The sequence below is a fragment of the Mytilus galloprovincialis genome, chromosome 12 (assembly GCF_965363235.1).
Source record: "Mytilus galloprovincialis chromosome 12, xbMytGall1.hap1.1, whole genome shotgun sequence".
NCBI classification, from domain to species: Eukaryota; Metazoa; Mollusca; class Bivalvia; order Mytilida; family Mytilidae; genus Mytilus; species Mytilus galloprovincialis.
The window spans coordinates 35,127,202-35,148,121 of NC_134849.1; the positions used below are offsets into that span (position 1 = coordinate 35,127,202).

A 20,920-nucleotide genomic window follows, 5' to 3' on the forward strand; every position below is an offset into this window, starting at 1 on the left:
ATTAAAATTGAAGATGAGATTGAATTGATGTCCACAAGATAAGCACGTCAATAAGAAAATGTCAATAATATATTCGATAATAGTAAACACTAAAGGTAAACAATTCTTTAACCTTGCACTTCCAAATTTCGACATTACGTTCGGGTTGAAACTACAAACAAAAGTACACATCAACATTGTCTTGAAAATTTTGAAAAAGCAAATTAGAATTTTTTTAGATATTGAAAAAAGGGAAAATCAAAATAAAAGATAAAACATTAGTGAGAAAAAAGGTGAGCAATTGATAGCGTTATTATGTTCTTGTATTTTAGGGACACATTACCCTACTTATATCACTTGCCTTCATTAGAAATGCATCGTGTACCGTTTGGGGTTAATCAAATGACATGCAGCGGAATGGAGGATCATATAGCTCAGTGTCAAATGTCGACAACAGCATCCTGTCATCATCGTTACGCTCATTTAAAATGTTTTGGTGAGAATAATTATGGCACGACTGGTTTGATTTATTTTATTTGAGAGAAAATAAATCCCACAAAAGCACATGATAAGTTTCAGGATGAACACAGCAGTACTCTACAAAAATGCATGGTTTGGTCAAGGAAATGGAGTATCATTTGATCTACAGACAGAATGTTCGGGAAAAGAATCAAAGATTTACTTCTGCCCTCTAAGGAATACATTCGGAAAACAAAATTGTTCACACGCTGAGGATGTAGGTGTTCAGTGTGCAGCTACACCACTAGGTAAAATGAAAGAAACACGATATCTCTTTAAAGTAATTGTTGAGGTTTTGAGTTGTTAATCTTGTTACCGCAGCGTAAAGTTCAACAGTTCTCTCCCAATTATCAAATAGATGTTTATTCTCAATTCCGATGTAACTAACTTAAAGACCACGACTTGGTAACAGTTATATGAGAAAAGATATGTTTGAGGTAGAAACACTGTACACCGCAAGTTTGGATCCTAAATTGAAGTATACAATCGGTCCAGTTCTTTGTTTAAACTTGAATCTTTTTAAAACAGATTGGCGATTAATGTCTGAGTATGTTAAATACATTTTTAACTGCATTATTTACACTGTTTTATTAAACAAAAACACTTGTATTTGTTCGAATCAATTTTTAACTCAGCCATTTAAGCAGAAATAGCACAATGATTTTTTTCTATTAATTCTTTAAATGAATATAATATAAATTTTACTTTTCAGCATCTAACAAGAAAACCCATTCACAGATACTAAATCATATTATATATGATATATAAACCTGCTCTATATATGACAAAAACCGATGACAGGTCTTTTTCGGTAGTTGACATCTAAGGAAAAGTTTGGAAGAACATACAAGTTACGAAAAGCTACGAAAATTAAGTAAACAGTTTTGAAAAGTCTGAGTAAAGATTTATGTGTCTACCATTAAACAAATTAAAATTTTACAATCTGTTTCAGGTCTCAATAAAGTTAGACTAGCTCTTGGTCCATCGAATAGCAATGGTAGACTTGAAATAAAGTATAACGCAAAATGGGGTGAAGTGTGTTCCGAACGATGGACATCGCAGAACTCAAAAGCCGTTTGCAGAATGTTAGGCTACCAGTAAGATATTAGAAATTGAACGTCAAAGTTAACTTCGTGTTTATATAACTCAGTTATTATTCAGAAATAAACCAATTCTCTGCTATACAACATTTGAAAGATACCTGGAAATAAAGCATTTTATGAATATCACAAAACAAAATCTCGATTACCACTACATATCTTACGACTTTTTTTTTTTATAGAAATCGTACCATAGTAACAAACTCCATACATCGGAATGACACACCAGTTGCTCTTGGGTCTTTAGACTGTCTTGGAGTCGAAAATGATATCGGTTTCTGCAAAGGTGACCCCGATAAGTCGAATTGTAGTGATGAAATTGTAAACATTGACTGCTCAGGTATAATAAATACTAATAAGAATATAACGATATAGAGTTATGGAATTGAAAGTTATTCAATAAATTGTAATACTGTTATTACTCGAATATATATATATGAGTTTACAATATCAGCGAAACAGGCTTACATATCATTAACATAACAGGCTTATGGAAAGGGTTTTATAAGTTGAAAACCCCATGTAACGATATAACTGTCCGTGTGTAATATTTATAAAAATGTATTAATTCAAAAGATGTTTAAGGAAGATCGCTGGTCATGTTTTTGCATTTTTGTCAGATTTTCGGAATCCTCTTGTTTTATTCATTTGAACGCCTTAAAAAAATTTGCCTATTGACCCCCATTTTTCTTTTTATAAATCTTTTACATGTGTTAGGATAAGCCATCTGTAAAAATCTTATAAAATTTTATTTTTTTTTTCTATGATTTTCTGGCGTATAAAATTATAATCCTGGTACTTTTGATAACTATTTACACCACTGGGTCGATGCCACTGCTGGTGGACGTTTCGTCCCCAAGGGTATCACCAGCCCAGTAGTCAGCACTTCGGTGTTGACATGAATATCAATTATATGGTAATTTTTATAAATTTTCTGTTTACAAAACTTTGAATTTTTCGAAAAACTAAGGATTTTCTTACCCCAGGAGTAGATTACCTTAGCCTTATTTGGCACAACTTTTTTGGAATTTTGGGTCCTCAATGCTCTTCACATTTGTATTTGTTTGGCTTTTTAACTATTTCGATCTGAGCGTCACTGATGAGTCTTATGTAGACGAAACGCGCGTCTGGCGTATAAAATTATAATCCTGGTACTTTTGATAACTATTTACACCACTGGGTCGATGCCGTTGCTGGTGGACGTTTCGTCACCGAGGGTATCACCAGCCCAGTAGTCAGCACTTCGCTGTTGACATGAATATCAATTATATGGTAATTTTTATAAATTTTCTGTTTACAAAACTTTGAATTTTTCGAAAAACTAAGGATTTTCTTACCCCAGGAGTAGATTACCTTAGCCGTATTTGGCACAACTTTTTGGAATTTCGGGTCCTCAATGCTCTTCAACTTTGTATTTGTTTGGCTTTTTAACTATTTCGATCTGAGCGTCACTGATGAGTCTTATGTAGACGAAACGCGCGTCTGGCGTATAAAGTTATAATCCTGGTACTTTTGATAACTATTTACACCACTGGGTCGATGCCACTGCTGGTGGACGTTTCGTCCCCGAGGGTATCACCAGCCCAGTAGTCAGCACTTCGGTGTTGACATGAATATCAATTATATGGTCATTTTTATCAATTTTCTGTTTACAAAACTTTGAATTTTTCAAAAAACTAAGGATTTTCTTACCCCAGGAGTAGATTACCTTAGCCGTATTTGGCACAACTTTTTGGAATTTTGGGTCCTCAATGCTCTTCAACTTTGTATTTGTTTGGCTTTTTAACTATTTCGATCTGAGCGTCACTGATGAGTCTTATGTAGACGAAACGCGCGTCTGGCGTATAAAATTATAATCCTGGTACTTTTGATAACTATTTGAGAGCTTGTCAATAATAAAGTTATGCAAAGTTAAGAGAGAACATTTTCCCGCCAAATTTCAAAGGTTAGTATCTCGAAAACAAGCACGTTGACCTTTATATTTTTTTTTGCTTTTTTGATTCCATTATTAACCCCCTATCGATAGAAACCAGTGTTTTGAGGGGTAAATTATTTTGAAACTGAGAAGCGAACTCCCTTAAATAATGTTCATTCTGCTTTTTTTTTCTTATGCCCTTAAGCACATCAAAATAGTATAAATGATCGTCATCGTCGTGTTTCCAATTTTTCAGTTGTAGTCAGAATACCTAAACAAAATAGAAGTATTACAATCACAAAAAAATGTCTGCACCAGATTACATTTATATCAACACTATTATTATTGAACACATTCTCTATCTGTTAAACTTCCTTTAGTACTTCCAATAATATCAAAAGAAAGAGAAATCCCATACGTATGAACTTTTAGGTGCATAAAAATAAAATTTACATTCATAATATTTCATTATATTTCATAGTTAAGTACAGCTCTTTGTAAGAACCAGGCAGAGTGCGATACATGATGGTTTCAGATTTTCTCTATAATTGGCGTAGTAGAAGCAATCAATGAATACTGCTCAAAAAATAATTTTGAGTGGGAAAATATGAGTGGTTGCTATGGTAACGGACACTCGATTTTTTGGTTGTTAAAGGTGGTAAAATCTTTCAAAAATCAGCTAAATCACCACAATTCAGAGCCTGATTATGAATAAAATCGTGCATTTTTCATTAATTTTCATATGTAACATTGATAGAACTTGGTTTAAGCTTCAATTTAGTGAAGATTGCATATCAACCAAATTTGTAAATTTTTTGTAAAATTTTGTGAAAAAATGCATATTTTCAACTTTTCTGATATTGGGATTTTTGCTGAATTATCAAATTTTCTCTGGTGTTTTTCAGAAAAGTGCAAATGTGTACAGAATAGTTAGCACTGTAGTTATGAAGTTTGGATACTTCTTTACCAAATTGAATAGTGAAATGCGTGGGATTTTCTCAAGTTTTATCACCATAGCAACCGATTTTTTCCTTAGAAACGGAGTTTTTATTTGCAGAATATTGCAGTTTAAGAGCTTAAATGTCCTGAATTTTTCATAACCGATAAAAAAAATACATAAATGCTAACGCAAACTTTAAATTACAATCGTTTAGTGTTGTTGACTTCAATTGTTACCACGGAAACACATATTATCCATAGCAACACCCACTCTGAAATTGCATAAATAGAAATTTATGTAAAAAAATACATAAATAAAGGCTGTTGATTTTCGAATTGGAATATGACTACATGCTTTGCTTCACTTACAGTCTTTTCTGTTCTTTTCATATTATATGGTTCAACAAATGTAATATTGGGGTTGAAAGGTAAAAAAAAGGGGGGGGTAGGTTTAATTTTTAAAGATATCATACATGTGTAGATTTTTGAAAAGATTATGTTAGGTCGGAGAGCCTGATTATAAATAGAGTCATTTTTTTTCTCAGAAATTTCATATATAAGATCGATAATCCCTAACTTGGTTTTAGCTTCAGAGCTTAGTTAAGGTACATTGAAGTTCGCTTGTCATGTTTTGGGATTTTTTTCAGATTTTAGGAAACCTCAGGTTTTATTCATTTGAATGCCTTAAAAAAAATGGCATTGACCCCGATTTATCTTTTTATAAATCTTTTACATGTATAATGATAGGCCATCTTTAGAAGTCTTATAAAATTTAAATTATTCTTTGATAGTTTTTGAGAATGTAAACTTGTCAATGATAAAGCTATGAAAAGTCAAGAGAGAATATTTTCCCGCCAAAATTTCAATGGCTAATATCTCGAAAACAAGCACATTGATCTGTATATTTTTTTACTCTTTTGATTCCTTTATTAATCCCCTATCGATATTTACTTATATTTAAATTGAAAGATCCAAAATAATGTCATACAATTGTGAAACTCCAAGTCAAATAAACAAATTTATTTTTCTGCTTTAAAATGATTTTTAATAAGGAAACATTTTTTTTAAATCTTAGAATATGATCAAGATTCTTTGATAGAAAGTCATTGAATTTTCATTTCAATATAATGAAGTACTTTTAAGATGCTTGGGTAGCAATTTGAATAGAGAGAACATAATTTTATATATAAAACATCTTCATTCTATATATTTATTGCCAACCTACTTTACACAGTTCTCAAACGAGAGCTTTCTTTGGAAGTATATCTATATTCGGTTATAGCTATATAAGCAGGGTTGATTTTTGTTCTTCCTTATAACCTCAATTTACTCAATTTTCTTTGTAATAAATGTACTAGTAGTAACAAGGATATCGTTTCAGGGGGCCTTTGTAGTTTGTTGTTCAGTGTAAGCCAATGCTCCGTGTTGAAGACCGTACTTTGGCCTATGATGGTTTACTTTTAGGAATAGTGACTTAGATAGAGAGTTTTCTTATTGGCATTCATACCACATTTTCTTATATTATTCTGCTCATTATTGAAGTCAATGATATGATCTAATTATTCAAGGATTTTACTTTGCAATGACTAAAATGGTGATAAATTTTAATATATACAGCCTCCTCTATTAATAACTATTGTTTCCTTTGAATCTTAAATAAGAAATAAGATAAAACAAAGGTTGGCGTTATTTCGCAAAGGTGTGCGTTGTAACGCAAACATTGGAAGAAAATTTTTTTAAAATGTGTGGCGCTAATACGCTTCCGTAGATTTAAAGAAAGGTAGTGCATATGTTAGTTAAGAATTGGTGCTCACCCATTACATTAAGAATTGAAAAATGCCAGATACAGCTGATAGAGTTGAGGATGAGCGTCATTTTTCAATTGAATGCTCACTTTATAATAATTTGAGGGAGGAACTCTTTCAGCACATTTCTAACACATCTCGATGTTAACACAAGAAAACTTTACTATTATGGGGGATACTGACGATTGTATTGTTAAACAATAGTTCTTTCAAATTATCATGATTATTTAGTACATGTCTTGATACTGACTGTTATTTGATATATATAGTTGGTTTTTTTTTTTCTATTTTGTTTTGGCTCCGATTGTGACTGAGGGTTATGGTGCTATTAAGATAATTATATCATATTATTATTGTTGTAAAGTCTTTATGTTGATCCAATCATTATACCACCCTTCAAAAAAGTGGTGTAGACTGTTTTATCTCTGTCTGTCCGTCCTTCCAATCGTCCAGTTCATCCCTCCATCCCATGAATATTTCCGTTGCATTTTTTTCATGAACTACATTACAAGGATTTCTGAAAGGTTTATTGAAGTCGGCTATATCGTGTGATAAGTTTTCAGATTCATTACTCAACCCCTTCTTGTTAACCGAACACTTTTCACATGACAGCCAAGTTAAAAAAAAAATCGTCATATTTTTTGAGGAACTACAATACAATGATTTCTGAAATTTGGTTTCAGGGTTTATATTAGTCAGCTATACTGTGTGATGCTTTTTCAGATTCACAACTCAACAACGAAATATTTGGGCGGGTTATCATCAGTAGTTCGCACCATCACTGATTGTTTATATGCTCTTTATAGACCCTTTAATTTGGAAAAATGAAATATTCTGTTCTGTTTTATTCGAATTCTATATACAGATTTCGAATTGAGTATATAGAAAGTATTCGAACTACTGTTGGAGCAATGGATTGTCGGACTATTGGGTTGTTGGACTAATGGGTTGTCGGACCAATGGGCTGTCAGACTAATGGGCTGTCGGACTAATGGGCTGTCGGACCAATGGGCTGTCGGACTAATGGGCTGTCGGACCAATGGGCTGTCAGACTAATGGGCTGTCCGACCAATGGGCTGTCGGACTAATGGGCTGTCAGACCATTGGGCTGTCGGACTAATGGGCTGTCGGACTAATGGGCTGTCAGACTAATGGGCTGTCGGAATAATGGCTTGTAACCGTCTCATTAACAATTATACCACATCTTCTTTTTATACAACCGCAAAAATTAAAAATTTTTTGGTCGTATATTGGTATCAGATTTGCGTCGTCATCCAAAGACATTTAGTTTTCGCACTCTAACTTTAGTAAAAGTAAATAGAAATCTATGAAATTTAAACACAGAGTTAGTGACCATAAAAGGAAGGTTGGGATTGATTTTGGGTGTTTTGGTCCGTCCCAACAGTTTAGGAATTAGGGGCCAAAAAGGGCCCAAATAAGCATTTTTCTTGGTTTTCGCACAATAACTTTAGTATAAGTAAACATAAATCTATGACATTTTAACATAATGTCTATGACCACAAACGGAAGGTTGGGATTGATTTTGGGAGTTTTAGTCCCAACAGTTTAGGATAAGGGGCCAAAAACAGGTCCCAAATAAGCATTTTTCTTGGTTTTTGCACCATAACTTTAGAAGTTGATAGAAATCTATGAAATTCTAACACAAGGTTTATGACCACAAAAGATAAGTTTGGATTGATTTTGGGAGTTTTGGTCCCCACGAATTAGGGGCCAAAAGGGTTCAAAATTAAACTTTGTTTGATTTCATCAAAAAAATGATTATTGGCGTTATGTGATATGCCATATCTAACCGTGTATTCAGATTCTTAATTTTTGGTCCTGTTTTCAAATTGGTCTACATTAAGGTCCAAAGGGTCCAAAATTAAACTTAGCTTGATTTTAACAAAAAATGAATTCTTTGGGTTCTTTGATATGCTGAATCTAAACATGAACATAGAATTTTTATTATGGGCCCAGTTTTCAAAGTGGTACAAGTCGTGGTCCAAAATTAAACTTTGTTTGATATCAACAAAAATTGAATCCTTGGGGTTCTTTGATATGCTGAATCTAAACATATATTTAAATTTTTGATTATAGGCCCAGTTTTCAAGTTGGTCCAAATTGGGGTCCAAAATTAAACTTAGTTTGATTTCAACAAAAATTGTATATATTGGGTTCTTTAAGCTTAATATAACCATGTATTAAGATTTTTGATGTTTGGGCCCGGTTATCAAATTGGTCCACATTTTCATCAAACATTGAATTCTTGGGGTTCTTTGATATGCTGAATCTGTCACTGTTAACTGTATAATTTGCCTTATATGGCCTGGTTAACTAAAGAAATTTCTAAAAGTGACCATTTGATCTTAGGAGAACCTTTCTGGAGCCCTCTTTTTGTCATACATTCAATATTATATTTTTCGACTTTCATGTAGATTTTTTTTTTATCTTTTCTGTTAATTTAAACCAGATGCTCCACAGGGCACAGCTTTATACAACCGCAGATTCGAACCCTGAACAGTTGGGGCAAGTATGGACACAACATTCAAGCTTGATACAGCTCTGAATTTTGATTGCGATTAAATAGTTGACACAACATAGTTTTCTGACACAGAATGAATGTGGTCTAAGAACTTAAACTTAAAAACTTAAAAATTGGACATTTACCTATTATGGTCCAATATCCAAAATCTAGATACATGGTTAGATTCAGCATATCAAAGAACCCCAAGAATTCATTTTTTGTTAACATCAAACTAAGTTTATAGGACCTTAATGTAGACCAATTTGAAAATGGGACCAAAAATTAAGAATCTACATTCACAGTTAGATGCGGCATTTCAAAGAATCCAAATATTCAATTTTTGATGAAATCAAACAAAGTTTAATTCTGACCCTTTGGGTCCCTAATTACTAAACTGTTGGGACCAAAACTCCCAAAATCAATCCCAACTTTCCTTTTATGGTCATAGATTTCTATTTACTTATACTAAAGTTATGGTGCGAAAACCAAGAAAAATGCTTAATTAGGCCCCTTTTTGGCCCCTATTTCCTAAACTGTTGGAATCAAATCTTCCAAAATCAATCCCAACCTTTCTTTTGTGTTCATAAAAATTGTGTTTGAATTTCATAGATTTCTATTGACTTATACAAAAGTTATAGTGTGAAAACCAAGAAAAATGCCTAAATGGGCCCTTTTTTGGCCCCTAATTCCTAAACTGTTTGGAACAAAACTCTCAAAATCAATCCCAACCTTCTTTATAAAGTAATAAAATTTCATAGATTTCTATTAACTTAAACTAAAGTTAAAGTGCGAAAACCAATGTGTCTTCGGACGATGAAACGCAATTATCTTTTCAAGTATCTACTTGTATGCAACATTTAAAAAAATCAACATACCCCCTCCCCCTTTTTCCACCCCCCCCCCCCCCAACCCCAACCCCAACCCCAATGTTTCATTACATATTACATTTATTGAACAATCTGAAAAAAGAAACTCAGACAAGACTGTGAGTGAAGCAAAGAATGAAGTCATATTCCAATTTGAAAATAAACACCCTCTATTTATATATTTTTTACATAAATTTCTATTTATGCAGTTTTTTAGTGGATGTTGCTATGGATAATATGTCTTTCCGTGGTAACAATTGAAGTCAACAACACTTGACAATAGTAAGTTAAAGTTTGCGTTAGCTTTTATGTATTTTCTTATTGGTTATAAAACAATTCAGGACATTTAAGCTCTTAAACTGCAATATTCTGCAAATGAAAACTCTGTTTCCAAGGAAAAAATCGGTTGCTATGGTGATAAAACTAAAAAAAATCCCACACATTTTTCTATTAAATTTGGTAAAGTAGTATCCAAACTTCATAACTACAGTGCTAACTATTCTGTACACATTTGCACTTTTCTTAAAAACATCAGAAAAAAATTGATAATTCAGCAAAAATCCCAATTTCAGAAAAGTTGAAAATATGCATTTTTTCGCAAAATTTTTCATAAAATTTACAAATTTGGTTGACATGCAATCTTCACTAAAATGAAGCTTAAACTAAGTTCTATCAATGTTACATATGAAAATTAATGAAAAATGCAAGATTCTATTCATAATCAGGCTCTGAAATGTGGTGATTTAGCTAATTTTTGAAAGATTTTACTACGCTTAACAACCAAAAAATTGTGTGTCTGTTACCATGGCAACCACTCATATTTTCCCACTCAAAATTATTTTTTGAGCAGGATTCATTTATTGCTTCTACTAGGCCATTTATAGATAAAATCTGAAAACCCCCATGTATCACATGTATATGGCACTCTGCCTGGTTCTTATAAAGAGCTGTACTTAATATTTCTCATTTTATATTTTGGTTGAATGAACTAGACAATAGATTTTGTCGTGTCTACCAATCTAACAATCTCTAACAACGTTAGCTTCTCAACAAAACGTGATTTCATATCCCCGAGCCTGAACAACTAGTATTTCAAATTATTACGATGATGGCACTTAGACTTAAGTACATGTCATTAATTTTTCTTTGTTTTGTGTCTTTCATTTTAATTCGGGATATTTATCAAAGAATATCATTATTTACTTGTATTACAATAAAATCAATCAGAACAACTTGTATCTGTACGAATTTTTATCTTCCTTAGATATTCTTAGACATAAAAGGATACTTAGTACCTTGGTATCTTTTATATTCAACATTTTTAAAGTTATTTCACTTTGCGTAGGAAAGTGATTTTGATTGATATGAAACATATTATACTTTTTATTGTTATTTATGTTATTCTTGTGAACTCTTCGAAATATTTTTTCTCTGATTCAAATCAAAGGAGGAGTGGAAATTAGACTTTTCGGGGGATCGTCACCAGCTGATGGCCGAGTCGATATAAAAGAGAATGGACAATGGGGCAGTCTTTGTGACAATAATTATGGACTCGCAGAACTGCAAGTGATTTGTAATACGCTTGGGTACAGGTAGGCTTTTTTTATATAAAACTGTGAAAATGCCAATATTAAAATTGAAGATGAGATTGAATTGATGTCCACAAGATAAGCACGTCAATAAGAAAATGTCAATAATATATTCGATAATAGTAAACACTAAAGGTAAACAATTCTTTAACCTTGCACTTCCAAATTTCGACATTACGTTCGGGTTGAAACTACAAACAAAAGTACACATCAACATTGTCTTGAAAATTTTGAAAAAGCAAATTAGAATTTTTTTAGATATTGAAAAAAGGGAAAATCAAAATAAAAGATAAAACATTAGTGAGAAAAAAGGTGAGCAATTGATAGCGTTATTATGTTCTTGTATTTTAGGGACACATTACCCTACTTATATCACTTGCCTTCATTAGAAATGCATCGTGTACCGTTTGGGGTTAATCAAATGACATGCAGCGGAATGGAGGATCATATAGCTCAGTGTCAAATGTCGACAACAGCATCCTGTCATCATCGTTACGCTCATTTAAAATGTTTTGGTGAGAATAATTATGGCACGACTGGTTTGATTTATTTTATTTGAGAGAAAATAAATCCCACAAAAGCACATGATAAGTAAAACTTCGGAATGGTAGATTTTCAAAATCTAATTGCAACTACAATATGGCTGCATACTTTATAAAAATGTATCGCTAAATTAATGACAGACCTAGTGCTTCGTATCATTTATCAATCATAATCCTGTAACGATGTAACAAACTAGAATGTAATGTTCATTTCCATGCTCATATTTGTGAATTATAAAAGGAGGTAATATCTAGATACAGAACGAGAAAAATTCAACTCCAAGATATAGAATAGTTATCACATTAACAACTGTTCGCCTTCTTTCCAAAAACTTACTGAATCTTAACTTTAAAAGAAATTTAAATTTTAGATTCTGTACAACAATTTTATTCTACAACTGGTACTCTCACGTCTGATAACTATCCTGGTCGTTATAATCCAAATACAGATAATTTGTACATCATAAAACCACCTCCAGGACTGTACAAACTATCCGTTGATGTTTTCCAAATGGCAGACATAGGTGATGTCCTACAGGTAATTGTTCTTGTATTCAGACAATTCATAAATTATAGTTGCTTAAATATGTTATATGTGTGTATCCTTATAAAGTTTCAGTCTCGAGGAAATTTCGTAGGAGAATTATACCCATAAAATGAGGGACGAAAGATACCAAAGGGACAGTCAAATTCATAAATCGAAAATAAACGGACAACACCATGGCATATCATATGATGCAAGTGGAAAATACCCGAACTTAACAAATATTGTAATTAAATTGTGTACTTATCTGGTACGTGTAGTTTTTGGGTTATAATACTTTCAAATTTCATAACCAATCCGATAAGTATCATTAGCCAAAATAGATCTGACAATCATATAAACCAAATTGTCGACTTGAGGAAAAGCATAAATTCAGGAAATTTTGGCTCATCCGAGATGAACAAGTGCATCCCCGAGGGTATCACTAGCCCAGTAGTCAGCACTTCTGTGTTGACTTGAGTTATCATTGGTATGTTCATAATCATAAATTAACTTTAAACAAAACTTTTTTGTTTAATATTAAGGCTTTTCTACCTCATAAATAGATTACATGTACCTTAGTTGTATTTGGCAAAACTTTTAGGAATTTTCGGTCCTCCATGCTCTTCAACTTCGTATTATATTTGGCCGTTTTAACATGTTTTTATTCGATCGTCACTAAGGAGTCTTTTGTAGACGAAACGCGCGTCTGGCTTATATATAAAATTTAAATCCTGGTACAGTATCTATGATGAGTTTATATGCACAATATTTAGTTTTGTATCTTTTAAGTTTTGTTATGCCAGTTCCTTACCATCTGTTTATTGGATTTTTTACTATTGCAACAATCCGTTGCAACGAGAAATGACACATGTACAAATAATGCTATTTGTGTTTATCTAAAAATGTTGAGATAAGAGATGTGGTTGTTAGCCAATGATTTTTGTCATCTAGAGTGCATCGTACGGCTTTCAACAATCGGCAAACCTATAGTGATAGTCCGCTTCAAAAGTCCAAGACATGTCAGAATGTGAAACAATTCAAACGATAAAAACAACGTCATGATTAATTGCAAAACAAAACTAGATCAATATTACAGCAACCAACTGCGACAACCACTAAATTGCAGTCACCTGACTTCCGAAAAGCACACATTTTAAGAAAGGGTAATATATGACAACTTAAAAGTAGCTGTTAGTACCCTCTTTTAATGTGATAATTTTTTATGGTGTAAGCTCAATTACCAGATACTGCAAACCCCTGCTCCAAAATCCTCTCCACCCTAAAAAAAACAACATGATAAAAAATTAATCATAGTGCTGCATGGCTTAGAAATACAGCAGCTTAAAAAAGTGTTCATATACTTGCTTACAATTGTTAAACGGATTACTTGACAATATTGTTTTAAAGTATTTGTATATCTAGTTGTGTGTCTACTTTTTGATATTTGACATTTCTACAAAAGAACGTCTCCAAATATCTTTACCCTTTAATACGTATAGTGTCGTTGTAAACATCCAAGACAACTGAACATGTTTTAAATATTAATTGAATATTGTACTTGACAAGCCCAAATGAATACATTTAAAATTAAATAAAGGCAACAGTAGTATACCGCAGTTTGATTAAATTACACTACAAACTTGCGGATAACGATTTGCGGAAAGTTTTTGTAAACTTTCAGAGAAAAAGAATAAGTATACATTCATTCTATATATATCTTTTTACTAATGTCCATGTCTTAATCGTTTTTTTTTTATATCAATTATGAACATTATTAAGCGCTATAAAAGAATATTCAATGAAGGGGTATTTAGAAAGGACATAGGCAGTTTATTACTTTAATCAATGAATCTCGGTATATTGATATACAAAAAAATTGTAAGAACGTAAATAAAGAGGACTTTTCTACTTACAAAAGTAGAATTGCTTAAAGTTGCATTTGAATAAATATTGTGAATTAGATTAAAATAAATATAAAACAGGTGTATTGCATTTGCACATTTTTTTTAAATCCAATTTGTTTTGGCCCAACCAAGTTAAAAAAAATTTACGCCACAATTTTTTATTGCATTTGCACCATAAGATAAAAACGACTTTGTTCAGGTAACATAGAACGTGTGAGCCGTGGTGTAGTGGTTAGTGCATCGGACTACTAACACAATGGTTCCTGGTTCGATTCCCGTCTCGGATGAAAATTTCAGGAACTGAATTTTCAGCTCTCCCTTGACACCATTTGCGAGTATGGTCTCGAGGAAACAATGATAGTCCGTCGGAAGGGGACGATAAATGGCTGGCCCGTGTTAAGAGAGAGCCATATCTCTTGCACGTTAAAGACACCCTAGTAGATTTCGAAAAAGAGCAGGCTAATGCCGCTACAAGGCAGCACTCGCACCCGCAAAGTGGAAAGGGATTAATATAAGTTGCAAAACTTGTTTCCCAATCCACTATAAAAAAATATGTTTAAACTTTAAACTACAGAACGAAACAATTTAAAATAATCTTTGACACATAATAAATAATATTTTTCAAACAGTATTATGTTGTATAAATTCATAGTTATTTTAAATATAAAACTGAGAGTTATTAGGTCTACAATTATATATTGTTTATATGTTTGAAATGGACATTGTTAGTTTTCTCAAAATTTGATTATTTCACAGCGATGGTTGTCTCATTGGCAACCATGCGCATATCATTATCGTTATTATATTGTAGATCAAAGAATCACCCTTTGGAAAAGAACTAGGACAATACTCAGTTTCATCATATATCCCAGTGGCTCTATCCAGTCAGTTTTGGATAAGGTTCAAGACAGATGATCAGAGATCAGCACGAGGTTTCAAACTGCATTGGTCGCGTAAGTGGAATAATATTTCAGCATGGTTTGCATGTGAACATTTCTGTTTTTTTTTTTAACTAAGTGTATTTTAAACCAATTGAAATGATTGAATAATGTTATGAAGTTGTCGTATTTTAATTTGTTCTGAGATGTTTAATCTTATGTTTTAGTCATTTTAAAATGTGCAATAGCACCAATCAAGATTAAAGTTTTGTTGTTCAACACAAAATTATGTTTATATTTCCTTTGCACGTAAATATATAGAACGATGGAAATTTAAGACTCACATATTGGGTCACAATTATGTTTTGTTCAATTTTATTTATTCCAAAAGAGCCTTTTGGATTATTCATTTGTTATTTGTATTAAAATATTTTTTTTGTCTTTCATATTCAAAACATCATTTGTTCTTACTATCTGTAAACGAAATACATATCTTTTAATCGCAACTAACATCGTATTTTGCATCTTACTGTATTCATTTGAAATCCCAATACAATTTATATTAAATAACTGTTTCCTGGAGCAAAATTCAGCTACTCTCTGAAGTCTGCAGGTATATTAGTTATTGAATTTTGTTTTACTTTGTATTATTGAAAGTTAAGCAATATATAAAGTTATTAAAAAAAGTAAACCAATATTTTTAGTAATCATCTGAAAAGCTTAATTATATTTCAGCATTTGATTTCAAAGATCTGTTGTCCCTGAACTGTGAAGTGAATAGATGGGGAGCAGCAATCAACATCACGTTATTAAAAATGGCAAATCTACATGTCAATTACTCTGACATATACATGACGGATCCTGACTGTTATGGACAGATAGTTGGTGACAAACTTCTGTTTAATCAGCTGTATAGTGAATGTGGGTCTACCAAAAATGTAAATACAAGTTATTGTTTCACACATTGTACTGATGGTGTAAGGCGATATAAGGATCTTCAATTATTTTAAAGCGTGTCACAGACGGAATACAACCACTCAATCTGACACCCAAAAGAATAGTCTTCCAACCAGAAACAAGATATGTCATTGTTAAACCCTGGATGCATTGCATTGATCAACATAATGTGTTTATAATACTGTAAAAACTGATTGTGATTTTTACAAAAATGCATTAATATATCAAAGGGGTGGGTCACGTAACACCCGCAATTCGTTACCCATTTATTTTTTTTTATCGGAAACTGAAGTAATCCCCCAAGAGTTTCAGTGTAAAGTCAATATTTGCTACGAAATAAAATTTAATTGTGCCGTGCAGACTTCCAATGAAAGCAATTATGACAGCACGTACATTTCAGAGTCGAATATTGCGTAGAAAAGTCGTTCCGAACTGCGTTTTGTTTTCGATTTTTACCCCCAAATACCCCAAAAAGATATGAAATGAACACATGAAAAACTACGCTTTTTATTACCTCTTTGTGGAATAATCAATATTCGTGGATTTAATGTGAAAGAAGAAGATATATATCATTCAATCATACAACAATTTAGTAAGTCAAGAATTTTACACATAACAATGTATGCCTTTATTTAGGGATTGTATTATATTGGTTATGTTACGTGTCGAATAGTTCAATCAATTTCACTTGCCGTATTGAGGATTCTGTGCAATGCATACATTTTAAATGATTGTTGTCAATACATATTTTTTGTTTTAATTATAAGGAATATCATTAGCAATAGATAGAATAAATGTTAACTTCTTTCTTCCAGATATCTCATTTCTATATTACCTACCAAAATAACTTAACATTTATATCAGAGAATGTAACACATGAAATTCCGTTAGAGTGTCAAATTTTTAAGGATGACAGAGTTCTTCATAACCATCAGATCGGCGGAAATTTAGACTTAGATGATGACAACGGTAAGAATGTTTACAATATATATAGTATTGCTTTCAGTTTTCTCTATAATTTTGAAATTAATAAAGAGAAAAATTTATAGAAACCAGGAGTACAAGTATGTACGAAAGACTGACCTGCAGTAAAGTGTGATTAAATTACAAAAAAAAATGAATTATCGATACCAATAATCAATCAAACTAGCCAAACTACGCTTTGTCGATCTAAGCAAACTACGCTTTTTATTATTTACTTGTATATTTATTCATTTATGTATGTATGTAACCCTCCAACCCTTCCAACTTTTTGAAACAAAGTACTAAACGATATAATAATAATATGTACTTTTTGTCTAGAAAAAGCTATGTTAAAGTTCGTCGACATGTGTCTTCGTCGATTTTAGAGGAGTAAATATTTGAGTTCACTGTGGATTCATTTATGTTCGTGGGTGCCAATTTTCGTGGAAAAAGAACAACTTGTATGTCCGTGGATGTTTAATGTCGTAGTTTTGCCGAAGTCTACATACAAACCTATAGAAAGTGTGTCATTCGTTGAACATTTTATTTCTTAATTTACCTGTACTCACGAAATCCACGAAAATTAGTATCCAACGAATATTAATGAATCTACAGTATTTTGAAGTTGAAATAATTTGAACCATCAAATATAGGTCAAATATACCTGGAATCATAAGAATCTTTGAGAGTATCCGTACATGCTCAAAATGTGCACAATATTATAATTTTATCAAACTGATAGACGGATTTTCTTTTGTTAAACATCGATAACTTTGTCAGACAATATCGAAATAAAAGTGAGGCCTTTAACACGGTGCAAAACACTCTCTCCCCATTTAAAGTTTTCAACTGTCTCTAACACGATTTGAGCAGATTCTTTGCAAACTGACAATCTATGAAGCTATGAAGTAATGTCACGAAAATGAAAGTGACACATACATCTAACATGTGCTGTCACTATGTTAACCCGGAAATCATACTGTAGCGGGAACAAAATAACAAACCAATACAAATATTTATGAAACCATGGCATGCATGGGGCACATGAAGATATTTCATGGAATTAGTTAATTCGGGTAGACTATGTGAAAAATAACACAACCAACTGGGGCCCAGTCAATATGAACATCAAGCTTGTAAACAAACAAAATAGATCCTACGTGTAAGAAAGAAAGGTGAAGTGATGGTGATTCTTGTAGAACACCTTTTCTCTAATCTTTGTGCTATTTTCACATTTCCTGACCGGCATGAGAGCAAAATTTCTCCTCACTAGTAAAAAATCTATTCTCGGCAAATGATTGGTTGAAATTTAATTGTGACGTTAAATTTTCTTGTTTTCTTCTGAATTTTCTTATTGTGACGTCATAAAAAAAAGGCGACCATGCCTGATGACGTCACATCAAAAGTACACAACTTTCCTCAAATCGTTGAAAAGGAAGGAAAAAAAATATTAGAGAAACAGATTCCACCAATGTAACTCGTGTATTACTACATTTCTCCACTCTCAACAGTTAAATTTTAATTATCTAAAAAGCTCGGCAAGCCTCTCGCTTTACATATTAAAATTTAACTGACTCGAGTGAAGAAATATCGTAATACACTTGTTGCAGTTGTGGAACCTTTATTTACTTATAATTATGAATGATAAAGAGATGTTAACAGATCAACATTTATTTAGATACCACTAACCTCTCTTTAAACATCCTTGTAAGCAATGAAAATTGTCCCTTAATATTCAAATTCTTAGTATACTGACACAAAGACCTAATCTTTTTAACATGCAACCTTGATTTTGAAATGCCCGATAGCAGGCGAGACAAATGGTTCCGCGAATTAAATATGCATTTCATAATAATTATTATATCTTCACGGTTGTTCACTTTTATAAAGTAGTATTTATTTCGTTATCATGTTTTTATATAGTTTTCATTTTTAGTGTGTATCATATAGGAATACTAAATTTATTCAAAGAAAAATCTTGAAAAAGACTGTTCTAAATGAAGATTAAGAAAGATCGACTGGTATCCACGCAATTAAGAACTAGTCAAAATATAACAGATTATAACAGATTTACCCTATAACAAATTTAGACATGTAATGCCCAAAAAGGAGACCAACTTTTGGAAAAATTATTTAAAATAATTATATAACATATTCCCTTTACAATTGTAATGAAAATTTAGAAACGATTCAAATTTTATTCTTATGATTGTTGCTTTAAAATTGACCTGCGTAATTGATATTAAGGTTTTTTTACGACTAGATTAAAGACTTGTTCTCTAGCACGTGGCAGTAAGATGATTAATCGGACATTTATCGTCTAGTTTAATCCACCATTTTCTACATTTGAAAATGCTTGCACCAAGTCAGGAATATGACAGTTTGTGTCCATTCGTTTTTGATGTGTTTTGTCATTTGATTTTACCATGTTATTATGGAATGTTCGATTAGATTTTCCTCTGAGTTAAGCACACGTGTTCAGTGTTTTTGTGATTTTACTTTTTTCTAGTAGTCATACAAATATGGCCATGTAGGAAACCATGACAGTTACATGTTACCTTTTGAACAAATACGTTCAAAATTCCGGAATTATAGTCAGTGTAGAACAAACAAGATTTGCTCTCAATGTCAAATTAATATAAGATCATCAATACCTTAATTCATAATCTGTTTTATATGTTAAAATATTTACACACATGTTAAATACTTACAGCAAACAGCTTTAAAGTAAGTTTATTTGATGTCGACCTATACTATGATTCTGAATTGACACAAACAGACGACGATCAGTTTAGCGGGAAACTTGTGTACAGAATAACTGTAAAAGAGGACCACAATGATCGCTATCTTTTATTGGCTCAATGCTTTCTTACAACAAAGAAAAATGGAATTGATGAAACATTTTTAATCGTGAAAAACTCGTAAGTATAAATGCATGTGCGACTCTAAACACTTCCACCAAAATACATTTCATATGACGATGATTATGTACAAATTACTGACACCACAATGTCGTCCTCATTTCATCGAATATGATAATTTATTTTCAACGAGCGTCGAGGAACAAGTATCATCAAACAAAATAGAATAGAACAACCACATGGTAATCATTTGGTTGTGAGAACTGTACAAAAATTACAAAAAAAAAACAGCCAAAATGTTATAAAAAACTGATCGAAAAAGAAACACAGATTACGAAACAAATAAAGAAGGGATGATTGTTTTGCATTCAATAGTTTGCAACCAAAATTGACATTATATAGGAATATGTCATATGAGTGTTAATGAGACAACTCTCCATCAAGGCTAGACACAATTTATTAAAGGAATTATTGATGTTCTTATAGTGATTTCTGATATCGGTAGTTTCCCCCTTTATTTAACAGGATTTAAAATCTGCTTTATCATTTAAGATAAATGAGCTCTTCTATTGCCAACATTAACTTTGATATTTACTCATTTTTTATTATATTTTAGATCACCTTTACTGGAGAATGTAATCATCAAATATCTTGAAAAAGGTGTAATTGTGTTAGAAGTACAAGTTTCAGATAATGTTTCAAGTTATCTAGAATGTGAGGCCTCTTGGAAGTTATAATAATTGTATTCAATAAAAGTTGCTGAACCATTATAAATATTGTCTAGTTTAGTAAATCTTAGTAGTACGGAATTTTAATATTTTGCATTTAAAAATGTATTAACGGACATTTTAATAAAAAAAAAGTGTTTTGAAACCCATGACTCAGTAAGTTGTATAAAAAAAAGCCAAAATCTGATTTTTTATTCTATAATTTCAAATCACAATTATTCTTTTCTATACAAAATACCTTTATAATAATAAAATCATAGTATTTAAAAATTAAGTAATGTCTTCTATGCAATGGTAAAAAAAAAGCACGACCAGGTTTAACGGC

At 31.9% G+C, this 20,920-nt stretch overlaps 2 protein-coding genes across 2 annotated transcripts in view; both read left to right on the top strand.

The window, feature by feature from the left end:
- The window catches only part of LOC143053650 (scavenger receptor cysteine-rich domain superfamily protein-like), a 32,205-nt gene extending 31,686 nt beyond the window's left edge, over positions 1 to 519 (top strand). Inside the window, exon 27 of the mRNA XM_076226437.1 lies at positions 312 to 519. Within this exon, the coding sequence (XP_076082552.1) occupies positions 312 to 519 (208 nt within the window). The remainder of the gene's footprint in view (positions 1 to 311) is intronic.
- A 40-nt stretch (positions 520 to 559) lies between these two features.
- Positions 560 to 20,641, top strand: LOC143053651 (uncharacterized). The gene is made up of 11 exons (XM_076226438.1): positions 560 to 746; positions 1,451 to 1,595; positions 1,781 to 1,938; positions 11,095 to 11,239; positions 11,588 to 11,751; positions 12,150 to 12,316; positions 15,020 to 15,161; positions 15,822 to 16,024; positions 16,859 to 17,012; positions 19,720 to 19,927; positions 20,484 to 20,641. Exons 1-11 carry the CDS (start codon positions 560 to 562, stop codon positions 20,602 to 20,604), a joined length of 1,794 nt encoding a protein of 597 aa, XP_076082553.1. The 3' UTR covers positions 20,605 to 20,641.
- The last annotated feature ends 279 nt before the right edge of the window (positions 20,642 to 20,920 follow it).